The 20724-nt window shown below is 36.5% G+C and overlaps 1 protein-coding gene across 4 annotated transcripts in view; it reads right to left on the minus strand.

Annotated features, from left to right (window-relative positions):
* Positions 1 to 1748: 1748 nt before the first annotated feature.
* Positions 1749 to 20724, minus strand: part of PUS7L (pseudouridine synthase 7 like) — a 31169-nt gene continuing 12193 nt past the window's right edge. For 3 of the 4 annotated variants that reach the window (XM_047788007.1, XM_047788005.1, XM_047788006.1), the window contains exons 3-9: positions 18961 to 19120; positions 15725 to 15917; positions 13138 to 13236; positions 9343 to 9424; positions 6955 to 7235; positions 5818 to 5871; positions 4246 to 4788 (exon numbers count right to left, since the gene is read on the minus strand). In XM_047788007.1, the coding sequence (XP_047643963.1) occupies positions 4462 to 4788; positions 5818 to 5871; positions 6955 to 7235; positions 9343 to 9424; positions 13138 to 13236; positions 15725 to 15917; positions 18961 to 19120 (1196 nt within the window). In that variant the 3' untranslated portion in view covers positions 4246 to 4461. Of the gene's footprint in view, positions 2002 to 4245; positions 4789 to 5817; positions 5872 to 6954; positions 7236 to 9342; positions 9425 to 13137; positions 13237 to 15724; positions 15918 to 18960; positions 19121 to 20724 lie in introns of those variants that run through there. The other variant, XR_007135915.1, reaches the window with a different exon arrangement.

Here is a 20724-nt window from a genome sequence, read left to right on the forward strand (position 1 = left end):
GGGGGGGGCTGCACCATGGCATGCAGAAGTTCTAGGGCCAGGGATTGAACTCGTACCACAGAAGCCACCTGAGCCACAGCAGTGACAATACTGGATCCTTAACCCACTTAGCCACCAGGAAACTCCTTTTTTTTAAAAAAAAGATTTTATAAAATAAAATCCCTTATTAGTGAAATTTTAAATTTAGATGTGGCATGTGATCATTAGTACTTGTGTTCATAATATCTTGAATTTGTATATTTTCATTATTTCGCTTGATGCAATATCGTCCTGAACTGAAAAATGATTACTAACATTACTTCAAACCTGAGATTACAACAGAGAAATTCAGTGGGTTACTAAAGCCACACACTAATGTAGTGGTAGAGGCCCTCTCTGAGTTCAGGCACTCAGTATTTCCCAAACTTTAATCATGCATGTATTACTGTAATAATTACTGCTATATCTATACTAGTAGTTCCTTCTTACCTTTGAATGGATTCTTTCTTTTAAAAATTAAATTTATTTCCACCCTTTTTTTTGGAGCCACACCTGTAGCATATGGTAGTTCCTAGGCTAGGGGGTCAAATTGGAGCCACACCTCCCAGCCTATAACACAGCCACAGCCAAGTCAGATCCAGGCCACATCTGAGACCTACACCACAGCTCATGGCTGGATCCCTAACCCACTGAGCGAGGACAGGGATCAAACCCACATCCTCATGGATACTAGTCAGATTGATACTAGTCAGATTCGTTTCTGCTGAGCCACGACGGGAACTCCCTAAATTTATTTTTAAAAGAAACATCACGTAAGTGGAAAACCAAGATTATTTGCCATAATTAAAAGGTAACTAGAAAAACAATAAAACAAAGAGGCATTATGAAATTCTAGTTAGATATTGTTGCCTGCTGGTGGTATTCCTGGCTTGCACTATCTCTGTTAACCAGGTAAACCGGCAAACAATATATGTAAAATTGTATCAGTCAGCTTTCTCCTTTTCTTAAACAGAATGATTGATTAAAAGATTAAAAGAGGAGTTCCTGTTGTGGCTCAGTGGTAACAAACCAAACTAGTGTCCACGAGGACGCAGGTTCAATCCCTGGCCTCGCTCAGTGGGTTAAGGATCCAGCATTGCTGTGACTGCGGCATAGGCCGGGATCTGCAGCTCCAATTCGACCCCTAGCCTGGGATGCCGCAGGTATGGCCCTAAAAAGCAAAAAAAAAAAAAGAGGATTGAAAGAGTATTGAAAAAAGCAACCCTCTTACTGCTGTACTTTTTCAATGATAGTTAATATTATACAAGGTATCATTTAAAATAACTTCCTATGAGCTATAATAATTTTGCCTATCACTGTGATACAAGTCCCAAAATGCTATGGAAAATATCCCAAAATGATTTGGGAATGTCCTAAAGGATCTCCTTTACTTTTGTTTTGGTCTCAGAATCTCAAAAGGAATCTTGTTTTTCTCAGGACATATGTCTATTAATCAATGGCAAGAAATACCAAGTTGGTGGAAATGGGAGTTATGAACAAAAAAACCTTATTTCCAGAAAGCATATATTAAGTAGATGAAGGTAGTACTGATCTAGGAAGCATAATCAAGTTCAACCACATACCATCTTGTTTGACCCTAACTAGATCAGTAAACCACTCAGATATTTTCTCATCTGCGAAAAAGGAAAACAGTCCCTGCCTACAGGGTGAATGCATGGATTACATGAGGGGTGGATGTGCCTGCCAATCAGACACTCAACAAAGGTGACTTGGATCACAAGTTGTATATGACTTCAGTTTATTACAACTTACAAAAACCCAACTGTTTTTATCTTAATAAAAAGACCTCAATTTGTTTTACCTTAGTAATCCTGAGGCACTACTGCTCAGTGTCAAATGCAATGTTGAAAATTAAAACTAATCCAAATACTCTTCTTCTGAAAGCCTGAAATGCTCCAGAAAAACTGCAAAAACCTAGGTGACTGATCATCATTTGGTCCAAAGTCTACTCAAGCCTTTAAACTGAAAAAAAAAATAAATAAATAGCATAGCAAATATTATTTGGTATATAAAATATTCCATATGAACAGTATCTGAATACATTTTATGGTGGCTTGAAATGTTTAGTGATCCTGTCTTTACAACACATGGCCATGGTATTAAATAAATAAATTAGAAAGATACCTATAATTATAGTGCCATCTACAGGCAAGAAAAATAATATCAATGATGGCCCATTTTCATGCTTTCTTATTTTCTAATTGCTACCCAACGTTTAAAAGAAAACTGGGATGTAATTGTTTAGTATTTCACTTTCTGATTACATTTAGAGGATATAATTTATCACATAAAATAAAGTTAAAATATTTTCCTAATTATTTACTACTTAATATAGCATCATTTCATTTTCAATAAACATTCAGGTGATAAAGGTAAATTTTAAAATCCATGACACTACACTCTGCAATTTTTGTGTCCTGAATATATTTATTATGAAAATATATAATGACAAAAAAGGAACTTTTTTGTATTAAAAAAATGCCAACATTCCATGAGCTTAACAGAATGGCACTGTCTTTTCTGTTCCCTCTCAAACTTGCATTTGTGGACATTTATTTAATAACAACAAAGTGCTAGGCACTCTTTTAAGCTGCTTTACATATATTAACTCAGCAAATCATCACAATAGGCTTAGGTTTGTGATTATCCCTGTTTTATAAATGTTGAAACTGAAGCACACAAAGTATAACTTGTCCAAGGCCACAATCCTATAAGTGGCAAAGCTAAGTTTCAAACTAAGGAAGTTTGTTCCAAGTATCTATATTTTTAATCACTGCACTAAAGTGATTCTCATTTGTAAAAGCTACATTCAGTGTATATACTGCATTTGTAATATGTTATGTTCTGTAATATATGTATTCTGCTTTCGAGGGGCAACATTTTCTCACATACCCAAAACCTTTTTTGTTTTTATTTTTTTTAAGTTTTGTTGTAGTTAATTTACAAGGTTATGACAATTTCTGCTGTACAACAAAGTGACCCAGTCATATATATACACACATCCATTCTCTCTCAGATTCTTTTCCCTTAGATTATCACAGAACACTGGGTAGAGTTCTCTGTGCTATATAGTTGGTCCCCATCGGCTAATCATTTCAAATAATAATTATATGTTTTGCCATCAAGTTGATACATCTCGTTTAATTAGTTACCTAATGCTGGACTTCCAAACTATTTCTAATTTCTTTCATTACATATAAAAATGTTGCAGTAAGTAAACTTTGGGTTGCATATAGTTTTTTTTCCTTCTTCTGAATTTTATTTCCTTACTCTAATATACCCAAAATGGTTTGACTGATGTAAGTGTATAAAAGCACCAAATTACTGACATATAATACTCTCTATTGCTTTTTAAATTTCACTATTATATAATGCTACCAGCAATAAAAGAACACTCAGATCTTCCCAATCAGTATATTCCATTTTCTCCCAAATTTAACTGATAGAAAGTGGTTAAGGATGATTTATGAGAAACAGAAAAAAGTAGAGATAATTCTATTATTTGTTGCTTATGAGGTTGGTGCCATCTTGAGTCCTTAAGTGAGCCTCAAAAAGAAACAATAACACCCAAAAATTCACTACACAGTGTCAGAGCTGGAGTCTGAGCCCAGATATGTCTGACTCTAAAAATCCGTATTTTGGAGTTCCCCAGTGGCCTAGCAGCTAAGGATCTGGCACTGCCACCGCTGTTGCTCAGGCTACTACAGTGGTGTGGGTTTGATCCCAAGCCCAGGAACTTCCACATGCCACTTGAACAGCCAAAAAAATATATATATAAATAAAAAAATTGAAGTTAAGTTATATGTTTTAGGAAATAGAAAATAAAGTGGAGGTTTACATATGTCAAGATAAAGAAACTGTATGAAAATTTTAATTTCAACCTTCATCCAAGATTATTTATTTCATAAAAAGTTAGCCATCACAGAGGGATTATACTTCCCTGATGTATTATTCTGATCAATAATTTCAAAAACAGGAAAGAATGACAACACTTAAAATGCTTCATCCATCTTCTCTCTCCAACCATATGTTTTCATTACAACCTAGTTTCATCCACGTTTTAAGCAAGGATGAAGGCTATAAACATTATCCCAAGAATATTTTGTAATGTTACCTTCTTTAATGTTATCTGGCAGTATATGTTCCTAATAATCCAGAAAGAGTACAACTTTTGCAACACAGAATAAAGGTCACTGAGACATTAGATCATAGAAAGAACAAAAAGTCTTAAATTCAGATCTGACACTTACTAGGTGTACATCCTTTGGAAGGTTTAATATCAAATTCTACTTCATCAGGATGCCATGTAATCAAAGGAGGCAACGATTATAAAGTTCCTAGTACATGGTAGATGCTCAAGAAATTTTAACTCCCTTTCCTTTAAAAAATGGCACATACCCGTTTATATCAAGGGTATCGGTTTTAAAAGTCATGCTTCATTATTTCCCTCAGACAGACTGTGGCATAACAGGAAGCATCAAGATCAAAAGAGATCAAAAGAGATAAAGTTGCTTCGTCGATGTGAGAACCGTCCTTTTTGACATCAATATCAGCATCTTCTATTAGTTGGTATGAGAGATTATGGGGATGTTTCAAAATCTTTCTATAGCATCCCGGAACATTCAGTTTCAGAGGAGGTATTTTAAATCTACAGGTTTGTAGTCCATCTCTTTTGAGTACCTCCTGGTACCACTGCCCTACTTTGTTCTTTGGATACTGAATATTGTATCCAAGCACTGGAAGAACCACCTGTGCAAGAGAAAAGGGAAAAAGAAAAGAATGTGAAACAGCCTTCAGAAAAATATATGACCATATTTTAAATTTCCTTTTACAACTGGGAAATTTGTAAAAAATCTGTAAAAAAGAGATTCAGGATATACATACTACAATCAGCCTAAAACATGCTACTGAATACTATACTATTCTGACTCTTTTGGAGGCTTCCAGGCAAAGAGAAGAGCTAACTAAAATCAAGAAGGCCTCAATAACCAAGGTAACCCATTCAAGTCAGATATTATTAGACAAACTGCTATTAATGTATAAGAGATGCGGTATATTTAATTATCCAACAAATTTAATTTCTAGGCAGGCATACAATTCTAAAAGCATATTCCTTCTGGAACACAAAGAATAACCCCTATTGCTCAACAGAGGTTAGTAATGGTATTCTGGTTAATGTTATACTGTTCTTCCTTATTTAAAAAATATGAAAGCAAATAAGAAGCAGCAAAAATAATGTTTATTTTCTCAGCTGCTTATGAGTAAACATTGCATTTTGTGGGGGTTTTTTCCTTTGCTGATAACTTCTAGACACTTTCCTGGAACTGGAACCAAAAAATAGTCAGAAAAACATACAAGGTAAAAAACTCAAATACACGCAACATAATAAATTTCAAATTCGTTATGCTTACTGAAAGAAGCCAGACACAAAAGGCCATATATGATTCCATTTCTGTGACATTCTTTCAAAACCATAGGACAGAAAACAGGTGAGTCCTTGCCAGTAGGGAAGGAAGGGTGACTACAAAAGAGACCCAAAGTCTGGGGAGAGATGACATCATTCTTTATCTTGATTTTTTTGGTGGTCATATGACTGTATACGTTTGTCAAAACTCGTAAACTATAAACTGAGGAGAGTATATTTTATTGGGCATAAATTATACTGAATTAAAAGTGGTAGGAAAAGAAGAAGGGGGGAGTGTAACTTGTAAACATTTTGTCTTTTGGGCACAATGTCTACCTTTCGATCTAAATGATATTAATTTTTAAACAATTTACCTGATGTATTGCATATGTATTAGCTGATTGATCTTCTTCAGTTACCAGATGAACCTATTTGTTAAAAACATGATAAAAATACACATGATTCTCATATGTTCCAAATTCCCTCAATATGCTCTAACTCTGTTATGTATAATTTGACTCCATCCCCAAACAAGATCTTTTCACAATTATTTCTAGAGAAATAGATGGCTTAAAAATCAGAATGATTCTTTCTGCTTTAGTCACCGGAAATTGCAATGGAAACACATGGAGACTGGTGGCAGCCTAACAATGAAGTGACACCTTCAGCTCAGTTACCAACAATGTTTTTCTAAATAGCAAAGTTGGAGATCCCCCTGTGGTGCAATGTGATGCATCTTTGAGTGCTGGGATGCAGGTTCGATCTCCAGCCTCACACAGTGGGTTAGGGATCCAACATTGCCTCAACTACTGCGTAGGTCACAAGCATGGCTTAGATCTGATCCCTAGTCCAGGAACTCCAAATGTCATGGGGTAGCCAAAAAAGAAAAATACATACATACATGCATACATAAATTGCAAAGTTGATTTGTATTATGCTGAATGAAAAATCTTCTTCCAGCTATTGCCTTTGGAATGGATAAGCAATGAGATCCTGCTGTATAGTACTGAGAACTGTATCTAGTCACTTATGATGGAGCATGATAATGAGAAAAAAAATGTATATATGTACGTGTGACTGGGTCAACTTTCTATACAGTAGAAAACTGACAGAACACTGTAAACCAGTTATAATGGAAAAAAATAAAAATCATTAATAAAAAAAAAATCTGCTTCCATCAAACCACTCCCTAACCTCTGTGCCCAGCAAATGTCAAAAAAGTCTATGAGAAATACTGCTTCCCAAAATAGGCCTCATAGACTAGTAATAAGTGTCACACATACTAGGAAGAAGAGAGGTGTGTGATAAGTTTGAGAAATGTTGCTCTAGGACACGGAATAAATAATTCCATTTAATGGCATGCTAAGCCTTAGCTGACAGCAGAGTAGAAGCAGGAGATGAGCAAATATAAGTTAAAAAAAAATGGGTAGTTTTAAATTGTCTCTAAAATAAAGGCTTCTGAAAATTCCTGTTCCTGGTGTGGTAACTACTCTTGGTGAAATGACACTTACTTTACTATTTGGTAAATGCTCATCGTCAACATCTTCCTCCAAACAGACCAAGTCCCCCTCCACTACCCTGGATCCATAGGTGGCAAGTCTGTACGATGCTGCCTCATTCCAGATTTTGCTGCTATAAGCATGAACATAGAATATACGCATAGAATGGGGGAAAGAGAACCAGGCCTGGACACAGCCCTCCTCTGTCATGCCAAAGCGATGCAAGGACTCCAGCAATGCTCTCTCCCGCACCTTGAATTCAGGCATCAGTGAGAGTGTGCCCTTAGCATCGTCTGAAATAAAGAAAAGAGCAATTAGAACCTTTCATTTAAAGGCCAGTTATAGAGACCTCTGCTATGCCCTCCAAATGAACCACGCTATCCTGTGAACCTGAATACAAAGATGATATTCAGCACCAACTAGAAATCTAGCTACACTCAAAGAGATTCTTTTTAAATAAAGATCATTAATTATAATATTCATTCACTTTCCCTGCTTAAAAAAAAAAAAGCATAACATTAGTAATTCCAATTCAGAATGGAGATAAGCTAATTTGCAGTTATTTAGAGGACTTTTTTTTAAAAGCATTACATAAACCCTTGAGCTTGGATATTTTTAAAGAGCTATTATGGACATTTTACACAGAATTTTTTTTTTTTTCTTTTGGCCATGCCTGGGGCATGCAGAAGTTCCCGGGCCAGGGATTGAACCCATGCCACAGCAGCTACCCAGGCTGCCGCAGTGACAACATTGGATCCTTAATCGCTGCGCCACCCGGGAAATCCCTACCCAGAACTTTTTGAATAAGAAAGATTGACATCTGGATCCTTCAAGTACCATTATTATGTCTTACTAGTAGGACGATTTTTAAAATTAGATTATTGGGGAGTTCCCACTGTGGCACAGTGGGTTAAGGATCTGGCATTAACACAACTGTGGTGTATTTCACAGCTACAGCTCAGATTCAGTTCCTGAACTGAGAACTTTCATATGCCATGGATGTGGCCAGAAACAAACAGACTACAGGACAAAGATGTTTATTCAGGTAGGACCTTGGAATCAGCATTTTAATAAATGCACCAAGTTTCTTATGCACATTAGAGTTTAAGAATCCTGCCATAAGGAAATTATTTTCTCAAGGCCCTACAAGAGTATCTTATTTTGAATTTTCTTTAGTATTACTAAAATTACTCAAAATTTTGAAACGCTCACACTGTTTACAGATTCTGATGTAACATAAAAATATTTTTCTCCTATGAATAATTACATTTAGGTAATATGTGCATAATTAAAAATAATGATTGGAGATATCTGAAAACTGATGTCTTTATTTCAATGTAAGTGAAATTCAATATGCACATATATGTAGATCGTATGAATGAGTGAACTTAAAATGTTGATTACTGTTATTATTTATTTATTTATTTTTGGTCTTTTTTTTTTGTCTTTTTGGTGGCCACACCCACGGCATATGGAGGTTCCCAGACTAGGGGTCAAATCGGAGCTGTAGCCGCCGGCCTACGCCACAGCCACAGCCATGCTGGACCGGAGTCGCGTCTGTGACCCACACCACAACTCATGGCAACGCCAGATCCTTAGCCCACTGAGAGGCCGGGGATCAAACCCTTGTCCTCATGGATGTTAGTTGGGTTCATTAACCACTGAGCCATGACAGGAACTCCTACTGTTATTATTTAAATACAAGTAATATTTATTCAGTATTTAGTATGTGCCAGGCACTATCTTAAGAGTAGTATATCTACTATTTTATTTAAGTCCTAAACAGACTTTTAACAATTATCAGTTTCAACTTGCAGATGAAGGAACTAAACAATGAAGCTAAATCACTTGCGCAAGACCATACAGTTGAGAAATGATCAAGTTGAAAGTTAACCCCATGGAGGGTGACTCTAGAATCCACACGTAACAACCTTTTCTTAGTGCTTCCTATTATGCATTTATATATAATGAGCTAAATTTTTGACAACTAGCAGTTAGGGCTAAATGGCAACTAGACCAAAACAATGCACAAGGTGTCAGATATAAGAAATGCACTTCTATTTAGTTCATTTTTCAGTCTCCTCTGACTACAGCGAATTACATATCCATTGGTACTAGTTCAGAACTGAGAATCTCCTGCAAGGATTTAGGCCAAGAAAAGCCCCCAAATTATCTCTCCTCTTACCCCTACTCCCCGAGTAAAAGTTAGAACAGTTAAAAGTCCCAGAGATCTGACCAAAAAGAGAGTGCCTAGGGCACGTAATAAAAATGTTTGAATATATAATGTATTAAAGTCTATTTCTTATCACATTTATGTTGCAATGAATACCCTCCCACTGACATGACACTCAAATTATATATTTGCATGGCTCTGTATGGGGTAAAGGAACTTGTAAGTACCTGTTTGAAGAAAATACTTCTTTGCTCTATTTACAGGATCATCCGAATCTTCTGGTGTAAGAAATAATTTTACAGCTTTCACCTTAAAAAAATCAAGCAAGTAAACATGTTATACGAAAATTACAAATTACTTTTTTTTAAAAATGTACAAACTAGCATCTTAAAAGAATAGGCTATTGACAAATGGTATTTGACACGGCAATTTTATCTTTAAGCATTCAAAAGTTAAAGAATGTTAAATTTAGAATTAACCTCCTGAACAAAGCAACTTATACATAAGTGGAAATATCATGGACTGAAAAAGTGCCCCTCCATCGCTTCTACAGTTCTTTCTCTGTCATTCTTTGCCTCTATCATCAAGGTATGAATGCAAGTATGAAGAGATGACATAAAACTCAGACTTAACCAAACACACACAACCAAAAAAGGGAAGGAAACAAGCACAGGGGAATGGCAAACCACTCATTTCATTTGTGTTCTCAAGTCTCAGAATTCTTTGCTCTTAGAAATAATTGCCAAAGTATTTTTATTTAAATTGCCAACTTTAATATTTTCTTTTAAAACATAAATGGACTAAAAGACATTCCTTAATTTTTTTAAAAAACGTTATCTACTAGCCCCTGTATTGTATCACTTTCTCCAGCACTGTAACTTATTTCTGTGTCTTAGAGTAAGATAGGATCTTAAAATAGGTCAATCAACCTAACCTCCAGCTCATTCTTCTTTTACATTATTCATTCATTCGAACAAATATTATTAAGCATCTGCCATGTGCAAGGCACTGTGCCAGGGATAGAGCACTGAGCAAGAGAGATATGGTCTTTGTTTATCAGAAAAGATGAAATAAGCAGTAATTATAAAATATAATCAAACCTAAGCTGGGAAGTCCAGGAGGCTATGAGGTCACAAGATAAGGGAATTCACTCATTCTTGGGTAGTGGGAGAAGAATTTAAATTGAGGCATTTAGAATGCAAAGGCTGGGAAGGGGATGCTTCAGTGAAAAGGAAAAAAATATGCTTTCCCAGCTATGGGAGCCAAACTCAAAGGCATCCCCTTCCACCTCCACCTCCCCCCTCCCCCCCACCATGGTCTCTACCATCTGCACCCACACTGGGGCGGTTCTCTCCCACACTCATCAGGGACCATGGGATACGGAAAAAGAGAAGATCTAATCCTCCCGAGGTTTGAAAGAACTGAGGTTTCTGTTGTCTCTCTCTCTCACTCTTTTGTGCTCTTGGATTCCTCATTCTAGGGGAAGCCATGCCATGTGTAGCACTATGGCGAGAAAATAAAGGTTCCATAGCGTTCCCGTTGTGGCTCAGTGGTTAAGAACCTGACATGAGGTCCATGAGGATGTAGGTTCGATCCCTGGCCTCCCTCAGTGGGTTAAGGATCTGGTGTTGCCTTAAGCTGCAGTGTAAGTTGTAGATGCAACTCAGATCTGGCATGGCTGTGGCTGTGGCTGTGGCCAGCAGCTGCAGCTCCGATTCAACCTCTAGCCTGGGAATTTCCATATGCTGCAGGTGCAGCTCTAAAAAGCAAAAAAAAAAAAAAAAAAGAGAGAGAGAGAGAGAGAGATAAAGAAATGAACTAAAGGTTGCTGCCAAGAACCACCAAGAGAGTTTGGCTGCTGATCCTCTGTGCTGAAGCAAGTCCTCAGAGACAGAGTCTCTGGGCTGATAGCTAAGTGCAAACACATGAAAGACCCTGACGCAGGGACACCCAGCTGAGCTGCTCCTGGATTTCTGACCCTCAGAAACAGTGAGATGATAAACACTTGCAGTTTTAATCCACTAGGTTTGGGGAAAATTTTGTTCCACAGCAATGACTGATAACTGATACTGTAGCAAAATTAACAAATAATTAGGAGCATGGAAGATGAAGTTTGAAAGAGGTAACCATTGAATGGGTGTGATCTACCTTTTGTTTAAATGCTATGATAGCAACAGGAATTTCCAGTTCTTGGGGTGGGGATGGTAGAGGAAGAACCTCATTCCTCTGGACAACAGTTAGAAGAATCTTTCTTACACTACGCGAAAACTTGGCTCCTTTAATTTCTATTGTTGTAAAACCAGAACACTCACAGTCTAATCATATTTTTGAACACTTGTCCACCATGAGCCTGGCACTACACTAGGTGCTTTCACCAAAGTTATTCCATTTAATTCTCACAAAAAGTTTGTAAAATAAATACAATTTCCATTTTAGAGTTAAGAAAACCAAGGCTTGGGAAAGTAACTACGCTGTCCATAGTGACATATTTGACAAATGGTAGAACTCCGGTAGAACACATGGTGCATCCCGCAGACCCCACACTATTAAATGTTTCTTTCACATGACAACATTGCACCATCTCCAATAAGCCAATTTCCTCTTCCAAATTTTCTAGACTGAAAAAACACTTCATTTAATCATTTCTCAGCAATGTGGCTTCTAAACCCGTCATCGTATAAGTCACATTCCGTGTGCTAAAATCCCTCAGAAATGTTAAACCCGGAACAGACTACAAACTTGCAGGTGTGGTGGACGTCATCAGCTCTCAGTCTTATTTCCACGTGTAAGATAACGTTCACAAGCACAATGCTTCTCACACATGCTTTTACTGTTTCTTTCCCTTCAACTCAAGAAAACTTATCAGAACACAAAAGGGTGAGCACAACACTATCATACGAATAATCTTGCATTTGCTCGTATATGTAATTTTCATAGCTTTGTAGTTTCTATTATGTGCACTCCATCAAGTGTGAAAATATATGTGTATATATAATGCATAACTATATATAAAATATACATTTAAAATACATATAATTATAGTAATTGGGCAAATGTGGCTTCTTACTCCTGACACACATTTTCAGTTTCTTTTGAAACTAGCCAGATTTTTTTTATTCTAACTTGCTGCTCCTCTTTTAGTCTCTGGCTTTGGGTGAAATCTTTTATTATATCTGATACCAGATTTCTGGTATAATAGGGTATAAGTTTCCTTTAAACCCTCTGTTTAGCTCACTGAGAACTTGGTCAGTATTGGTCAATTCCCTGCTAAGTCTTAAACAGGTATTAAATACACGGGGGGGCATCACATGTGACTTGGGTTTTTTTCCATTTTTTTAACTTATTCTTTTCAAGTATACTTGATTTACAATGTTGTGCCAATTTCTGTTGTAGAGCTTAGTTATACACATATATATATTCTTTTTTATATTCCTTTCCATTATGATCTATCCCGGGATATGGGATATAGTTCCCTGCGCTACACAGTAGGACTTTGCTGTCTATCCATTCTAAACATAATAGTTTGCATCTACTACCCCCAAACTCTCAGTCCATCCCTCTCCTTTCCCTCCCCCCCTTGGCAACCACAGGTCTATTCTCCTTGCCTGTGGGTCTGTTTCTGTTTTGTAGACAGATTCATTTGGGTCGTATTTTAGATTCCACATCAAAGTAATATACAGTACTTGTCTTTCTCTTTCTGACTTACTTCATTTAGTATGAAACTCTTTAGTTGCGTTCATGTTGCTGCAAATGGCATTATTTCATTCTTTTTTGTGGCTGAGTAATATTCCAGTGTGGGTATGTACTTCATCTTAATCAATTCATCTGTCACTGGAGAGATTGCTTTCTTGTAATGTGATACCAAGAATGTAGTGGCTGCCCAATAAATGCTCAGTGAGGTAATGTATATACATGTATGCATACATGCATCTAAATCCTGGGTTAAGAAAGCAAGGAGCTGGCTTATGTAGTAAGTACAACTGACAAAAGAGGTTAAGTTCATATTTTTAAAAAATCCTTACCATTTCACTCTTCAGCAAAGCCAATCCAATTTGGTCTGTATGAACTTTCCTTCCCATCCCAAATCTCTGTGGTCCATAGTAATTCACAAACCCTTTATTCTATAAATTAAAAAAAAATTAATTTAAACTATATTGGCAGTTCCCACTGTGGCTCAGCAGGTTATGAACCTGACTAGTACTCATGAGGACATGGGTTCAATCCCTGGCCTTGCTCAGTGGATTAAGAATCCAGCATTGTCTTGAACTGTGGTGTAGGTCGCAGACACAGCCTGAATCCTGTGTTGCTATGACTGGGGCTCGGATTCAACCCCTAGCCTGGGAACTTCCACATACTACAGGTACAGCCCTAAAAAGCAAAAAAAAAAGTATATTGTTACGGATTGCATGCCTGCATGCCCCCGAAATTTGTACGTTGAAATCCTAACCTCCAACATGATGGTATTTGGAGGTGAGCACTTGGGGAGGTAATTAGGTCATGAGAGTAGAGCCCTCATGAAAAGATTAGCACCCTTATAAGAAAAGGCCATGGAGCTAGCTCATTTTCTTCCTGCCATGTGTGAATACAATAAGAAGACCATACAGGCATGTTGTTCTCAGGCTTCCAGCCTCCAGAACTATAAGAAATAATTTTCTGCTGTTTAAAAAGTCACCCCATCAATGGTTCTTTGTTAACAGTCCCAAACTAAGACAACTAAATGCAATTATTGTATCAGAATCTGTAATGCAGTCTTTCTCTTCATAGTTATTTTAATAAAAGAATTCTATAATTGGCAATATACACATGGAGACCAAATAATCTGAGAAATGCTATGCACTTAGGAATAGAAAGGAAAAGAACAAATGATTGAAAGTTAGAAAATAAGTGAAAAACCTTTAAAAATATGTCAGCTTTTCATTCACATTACTGAGGAGTTTTCTGGGATGTGGGACTTTTAGTGCTAAAACTGGGAACCTACTGGGAAAAGAGGGATGAACTGGTTACCTAATACTGGATCTGCTCTTTGCCCTGGAGCTCTTTCTGATTTTGAGATTTTGAGTAAATGTGCTGGATTTTTAAAATCTTTGGTAGAAGATAGTTTCCTGAATGTAAAAAATAATACTGATTTTGATTAAAACCTGTTTTCTGTTTGCTTGTTTTCCTGCTGAAGAGGCATAAAATTGTGTAATAAGGCCTCTGTGGTCAGAAACTTCCACCTTGTTTCACAATGGCAGCTGTAAAGTAGAATTACTGAGGGAATTGGGTTTTTGTTTTTGTTTTTTTTTTAATGTTAATGCCTAAGCTGCATCCCCAGAGGTCCTTATTTAATTGGTTTAGGAGTAGAGACACCACATTGAGAATTATGATCTCAGGGGTTGGCAAACTAACCAGCCCACAGGTCAAATCTGGCCCAACACACTGTTTTTGCAAAAATAAAGTTTTGCTGGAACACAGACATCTCGTTCGCTTACGTACTGTCCATGACTACTTCCACACGAGAGCAGTAGAGTAGCTGCAACAGAGCCCATTAAGCCTACAAAGCTACAAATAACTATCATCTGGCTCTTTTCAGAGAACTGTTTGCTGACCCACAATCTGGATGGTAAGACTGATGATCAGCTGTATGTACATACTGAGATGCCTGGCAAATGTCACTTAAAAACTTATGGTAAGTAATTTTTTACTATAAGACATGATAAAATGTAGGTGATGTATCATTTGTATACACTGAAACAAAATTCAAAATTAAATTGAAAAAAGATGGTGTATGATTCTGAAGAGTAATTAAAAACTACTTACCAAAGATTTCTGAAAAGAATTACTGAACAAGTTCCCCCCCCAAAAATTAATCCCTTTGCCTGAAATACTACTATATATGGCACATGCTTAAAAAAAAAAAAAAATCTACCTTTTTATAATGATAGCCCACCCACAGGGAACCTTACACATTTAATTTTTTTAAATTACACTACCAAGTGTTTTTTCAATACAAAAATGTACTAAGAAGCAACTTAGAAATAAGTCAAATGGCCATAATTATCACTTTAAAAAATAATTATACATGCACATAAAAAGAAAAGGTACAAAATAAAACAAAAAACTGCCCTTATCTCAATGTAAGGAGAAGAACCATAAAGATTACCCTATAATACTCTATTTTCTTGGGCTTATCAGACACAACTTAGAAAAGATTTACAAGGAGATCCTGCTGAATAGCATTGAGAACTTTGTCTAGATACTCATGTTGCAACAGAAGAAAGGCTGGGGGAAAAATGTAATTGTAATGTATACATGTAAAGATAACCTGACCCCCTTGCTGTACAGTGGGATAAATAAATAAATAAATAAATAAATAAATAAAATAAATAAAGTGTAACTTCTTGGGAGTTCCCACTGCAGCACAGCAGAAACAATCCTACTAGTGACCATGAGGTTGCTGGTTTGATCCCTGGCCTCACTCAGTGAGCTAAGGATCCCACATTGCTGAGGCTGTGGTGTAGGCCAGCAGCTGTTGCTCCAATTCAGCCCCTAACCTGGGAACTTCCACATGCCGTGGGTACAGCACTAAAAATTAAATAAATACATAAAAATAAAGTGGAGTTTTCTTACCTTCACATTTTCTATAGCCTCCAAAATTCTCTCTCTCAGGTTTGTGGAATCATTTATTTGGTTTTTTAAATTTCTGATGACAATATCAAAATGATTTCCTTTGAGCTGACCAAGTCTAAGGGAATCATCCACAGACCGAATGTTAAGTATATTCATTCTTTTCTTTTCAAGTTCTTTTTCAATATTTTTCAACCTATAAATGATAAATCATACAGACTCAGTTAAATCTTACATTTAAATTATTAGTTTAAATGCTTAAACTAATGTTTAAAAAGTATGTTAAAAATATTTTTAAAATAAGTTTCATTTCATGACGGCTGGCAGACAACCACTTTTATCAGAATATTAAAACAAACATTTGGAGGAATATTTCAAAAATACCTTTCACTTACTTCAACAAATAAATGTGCACTAAAAACCCATTATCATAGGATTATATTAACAGAGTTATTTTAAGAACTGGAACACACATGCCTAATGCTATCACCATGTATATAGTTTTCTGATTCTCCCTAGTCCAGGTGATAGAACCTCTTAACTCTTCTCCACTCTTCCTGGCTTTTCCTGCTTGGTCTCTTTTCCCCAACATTACTAAAAAACCATTAGTGTCAGAGGATTTTCCTAAAATTCTGCTCTTAATACTTCCTTACTCAAATTTTCAATTCTTCACCAACATCTAAATAACTGATTCCAATTGTCTTAGCCTAACTTTGAAGCTCCTATAAGAAATGACATAGGAGTTCGCATGGTGAAGCAGTGGATGAACCCAACTAGTATCCAGTGGGTTTGATCCCTAGAGTTCGATCCCTGGCCTCACTCCGTGAGTTAAGGATCCAATGTTGCCAAGCGCTGGGATGTAGGTTGCAGACTTGGCTGGAATATGGTGTTGCTGTGGCTGTAGTGTAGGCTGGCAGCTACAGCTCCAATTTGACTCCTATCCTGGGAACTTCCATATGCTGCTGGTGCAGCCACTAAAAAAAAAAAAAAAAAAAAAAAAAGGAAAGAAAAAGAAATGGCATAAATTTTTCTTTTCATCTATATTTTCTTTATTCCTTATAGGAACTATCTGCTTTACTAGACAGATTGTTTAGCTTACTGTCCCTCCCAAAATCTTCAGATTTTCTGCATCTGCTAAAATCTTACTATTAGTTGAAGGGAAATTAAAATCACATATCCATAAGCCAAATCAAAGCACTCTTTCCTTCTAGAAACTAAAAACCTATTTCATCTTTGGTGGTTAAAAACTAGATTCTAACACCTAAATACCTTTTAACATCTAAAGCCATTCTCTCTTACTGTACTGCACTTATTGACCACAAAGACAAAATCTTATACATTTTTTTTTTATCCCTCATATAAAAGCTTAGAAACATCCACCTGCAAATAGTGGACACTAAAACATCTGATGACTAAGGATTAATATATCAATATTACATCAAGTTTGGCAGAATTTTGGTCCAATGACTCGACTTTTTTAAGTTTATCTTAAGGAAAGTATCCACAAGGACCAGATTTAAGTACGTTAACATTAATTACAGCAGTATGTACAATGAAAAACTAGAATGAATTTCTATATTCAAAAATAAGGGAAGATTAAACAAATTAGTTTATATAATGCACACTTTTTTTTTTTTTTTGGCCATGCCAGCATGCAGAAGTTACCAAGCCAGTGATTGAACCTGTGCCACAGCAGTGACAATGTTGGATCCTTAACCAGCTAGGCCACCAGGGAACTCCAGTGAACAGGATTTTGAAATATTTCATGACATAAAGTTTCATTAAAACTATTAATCATAAGAGTTCCCCAGGACCTAGTTGGTTAAGGATCCAATGTTGTCACTGCTACAGCTCAGGTCACTGATATGGTGCAAGTTCGATCCCCAGCCCGAGAATTTCTGCATGTTGTGGGCACGACCTAAAAAAAAAATAAAATAAAAGGAAAACACCTAATTATTTTATTTTTTCCAAGTAAAATATATATTGCAAATATAGTGTGATTTTCACATATATAAAAATGTTTGCATAGCATGTGTATGTAGCATAGTCTCTGAAAAAAGTCTGTAAAGAAACAGATCAAAATGTTACTATAGATATTTCTGAGTAAGAGAATTTTTAATGATATTAGATGTCTTTTTTATACTTTTTTCTATTTTCTAAATCTTCTACAATAAACATGAAATTCTTTTACAATAACAAAAAAAAATTTTTAATTTGATTACACTGAAGGGAAGCTAAACTTGAGTACTTTACATTCTATTAAACAAAGATTTATTTTAAATGTAAGAAAAGTATAAAGTATTATAGCAATCAGAAAAAGAAAAGATTTTGTAAGACACTGTCCTGAATATGAACACATATTTGAATACAGAACAGAATATTTAGAAACAATTTAGATCATTTGAAATCATCTGCTTCCCAAAATTTCTATCCTAAAACTACCTATGTTTTCAATGTAAATTTAAGACATAACTCTATTTATAAGACAATTACACTATTAATGCAGAATGTGCTGCTCGTAAGCCTGTAATTAATTACCATTGACAGTGAGGTTAATGTACTCCTGGTATTATTCTGAATTTTTAATCTTAGATTTATTTCTTTCGGAGTTCCCGTCATGGCGCAGTGGTTAACGAACCCGACTAGGAGCCATGAGGTTGCTGGTTCGGTCCCTGCCCTTGCTCAGTGGGTTACCGATCCGGCGTTGCCTTGAGCTGTGGTGTAGGTTGCAGACGCGGCTCGGATCCCGCATTGCTGTGGCTCTGGTGTAGGCCGGTGGCTACAGCTCTGATTCAACCCCTAGCCTGGGAACCTCCATATGCTGCGGGAGCGGCCCAAGAAATAGCAAAAAGCCAAAAAAAAAAAAAAAAAAAGATTTATTTCTTTGATGCAATAAGAAAATAAAGTTCTAGGAGTTCCCGTTGTGTCTCAGTGGTAACTAGAGCCTGACTAGTATCCATGAGGAGGCTGGTTCGATCCCTGGCCTCACTCAGTCAGTTAAGGATCCAGCATTGCTGTGGGCTATGGTGTAGGTCGAAGACGCAGCTTGGATCCCATTTTGCTATGGCTGTGGGTAGACCAGCAGCTGCATCTCCGATTCAACCCCTAACCTAGGAACTTTCACATGCCATGCCATGGGTACAGCCCTAAAAAGCAAAAAACAAACAAACAAACAAAAAAAAACAAAGAAAAAGAAAAAAACATAGAAAGTTCTAGCCTTTAAAGTAATATCTTATTACCTCTCTGGTGTCACTTTTCTAACAACCATTGCTTGATAAGTGATGGCTTTCTTGTCTTTAAGTCCTGCATAACTAAAATCCGAAGGAATCACTCCAAGTTTGATAGCTAAAAAACCAACCGCTTCAAACATTTCAAGATTTTCTTTTCGTAGGGTAAAGGCTGAAACGAAAACAAGCCCAGAATACAAAAAAAACAGCTTTGAGTTAGACTCTAAAAAAACACACAAATAAATACACAAACAAAGCAGCTAACACAAATTGATTCTATTCTTAGCAGACAGATCATTACAATAAAATCATTCATTTAAATAAGGAATATTTTTTAATCAAAATACAATCTGTAAAATACAAAATCTCATACATTTCATAATTTTTTTTTTAAGGCTGCACTAGTAGCCTATGGAAATTCCCAGGCTAAGGGCTGAATCAGAGCTGCAGCTGCCAGCCTATACCATAGCCACAGCAATGCCAGATCTGAGCCACATCTGCAACTTACACCACAGATCACAGCAACTCCAGATCTTTAACCCACTGAGTGAGGCCAGGGATCAAACCCACAACCTCATGGTGCCTAGTCAGGCTCATTACTGCTGACCCACAATGGGAACTCCAAAACCTCATAGATTTCAGCTCTCATATTTAAAATGCTAGCTGTACCATAAAGGCTTACAGAGAAAGACTCCAAATCCCCTGATTTGGCATTCATGTTTGCCCTAGTCATGCTGGCCCCAGTTAATCGACATTTCCAAACTCTGTATGTGTCACTTACATTCACATAGCATAAAAACCTAACACAGAGAATTTCGCATCAGCCTTGGGAACTAGAACCTTCCACAGTTTTGTACTTTTGCACATTTTCATTCCTGTCTAATGTACCCTCTATTTCTTATTAGCCATACTTCTAGTCATGCTTCAGGTCCCACTAGCCACAGCAGTTCTCCCTCAAGTCCTTTCTGGCTTTTCAAAGGCTGAAAGCTTCCAAAGCAGGGATCAGGTTTGTTTTAGTGATGATAATACCCTCAGTCTAGTACATATTTCTATTCAAATATTTGTTGACTGAATGAATAAATGAATGTTACAAAGAGTTGATTACTTAAACCTGCATGTCTCCATAAGTTGTCATTATCTATATCACGACACTAAACACCATGTTATAATCTATCTCTTTAAGTTTGTGTGGCCCAGAGACTGGGAATTCCTGGCCAGCACATCAGTGAATAAAACAGCGCTTGCTTTAGGGTAGGAGCTTAAAATGTTACTAGATGAGAGGGTGAGAGTGAGGCAGCCGAAGTCAAGAGAAGCAACAAGGCCAGTAATAACTACTATCCACTGAAAAAGCCCCCCAACTTGGTGGCCTATACAATATAACCTGTCAGCATTGACAGTAACAACATACTGCAGTTCTTAGTTCAAAATATTTACATACAAGATGCTTCAAAGTACAACCCTCTCCACTCAAATCATGAAAAGGAAATGCAGGGTTTTCTGTAGAATACTTTGTCTTTGTTTAACTCTTGTAACTGTCATCAGTAGCTACAAGGGTCTCTCTGAAGAGTTTTCTAAGAAAAATGAACATTTAACATAAACGTGACCCAGAAGGAGAAGGATATGAAATCTACCTATTTATCTATTCATATATTTCTCTCTCTATTTACCTACCTATCTCTGAATACATGAAATAATTAAACAAAAGGCTTTCATATCCATAATTTAGAAATCGTGTTGTTTAAAAGAAAGGGGAAAATGTGCCAGTTCTTTAGATCT

Source organism: Phacochoerus africanus, chromosome 7, assembly GCF_016906955.1.
Source record: "Phacochoerus africanus isolate WHEZ1 chromosome 7, ROS_Pafr_v1, whole genome shotgun sequence".
NCBI lineage: Eukaryota > Metazoa > Chordata > Mammalia > Artiodactyla > Suidae > Phacochoerus > Phacochoerus africanus.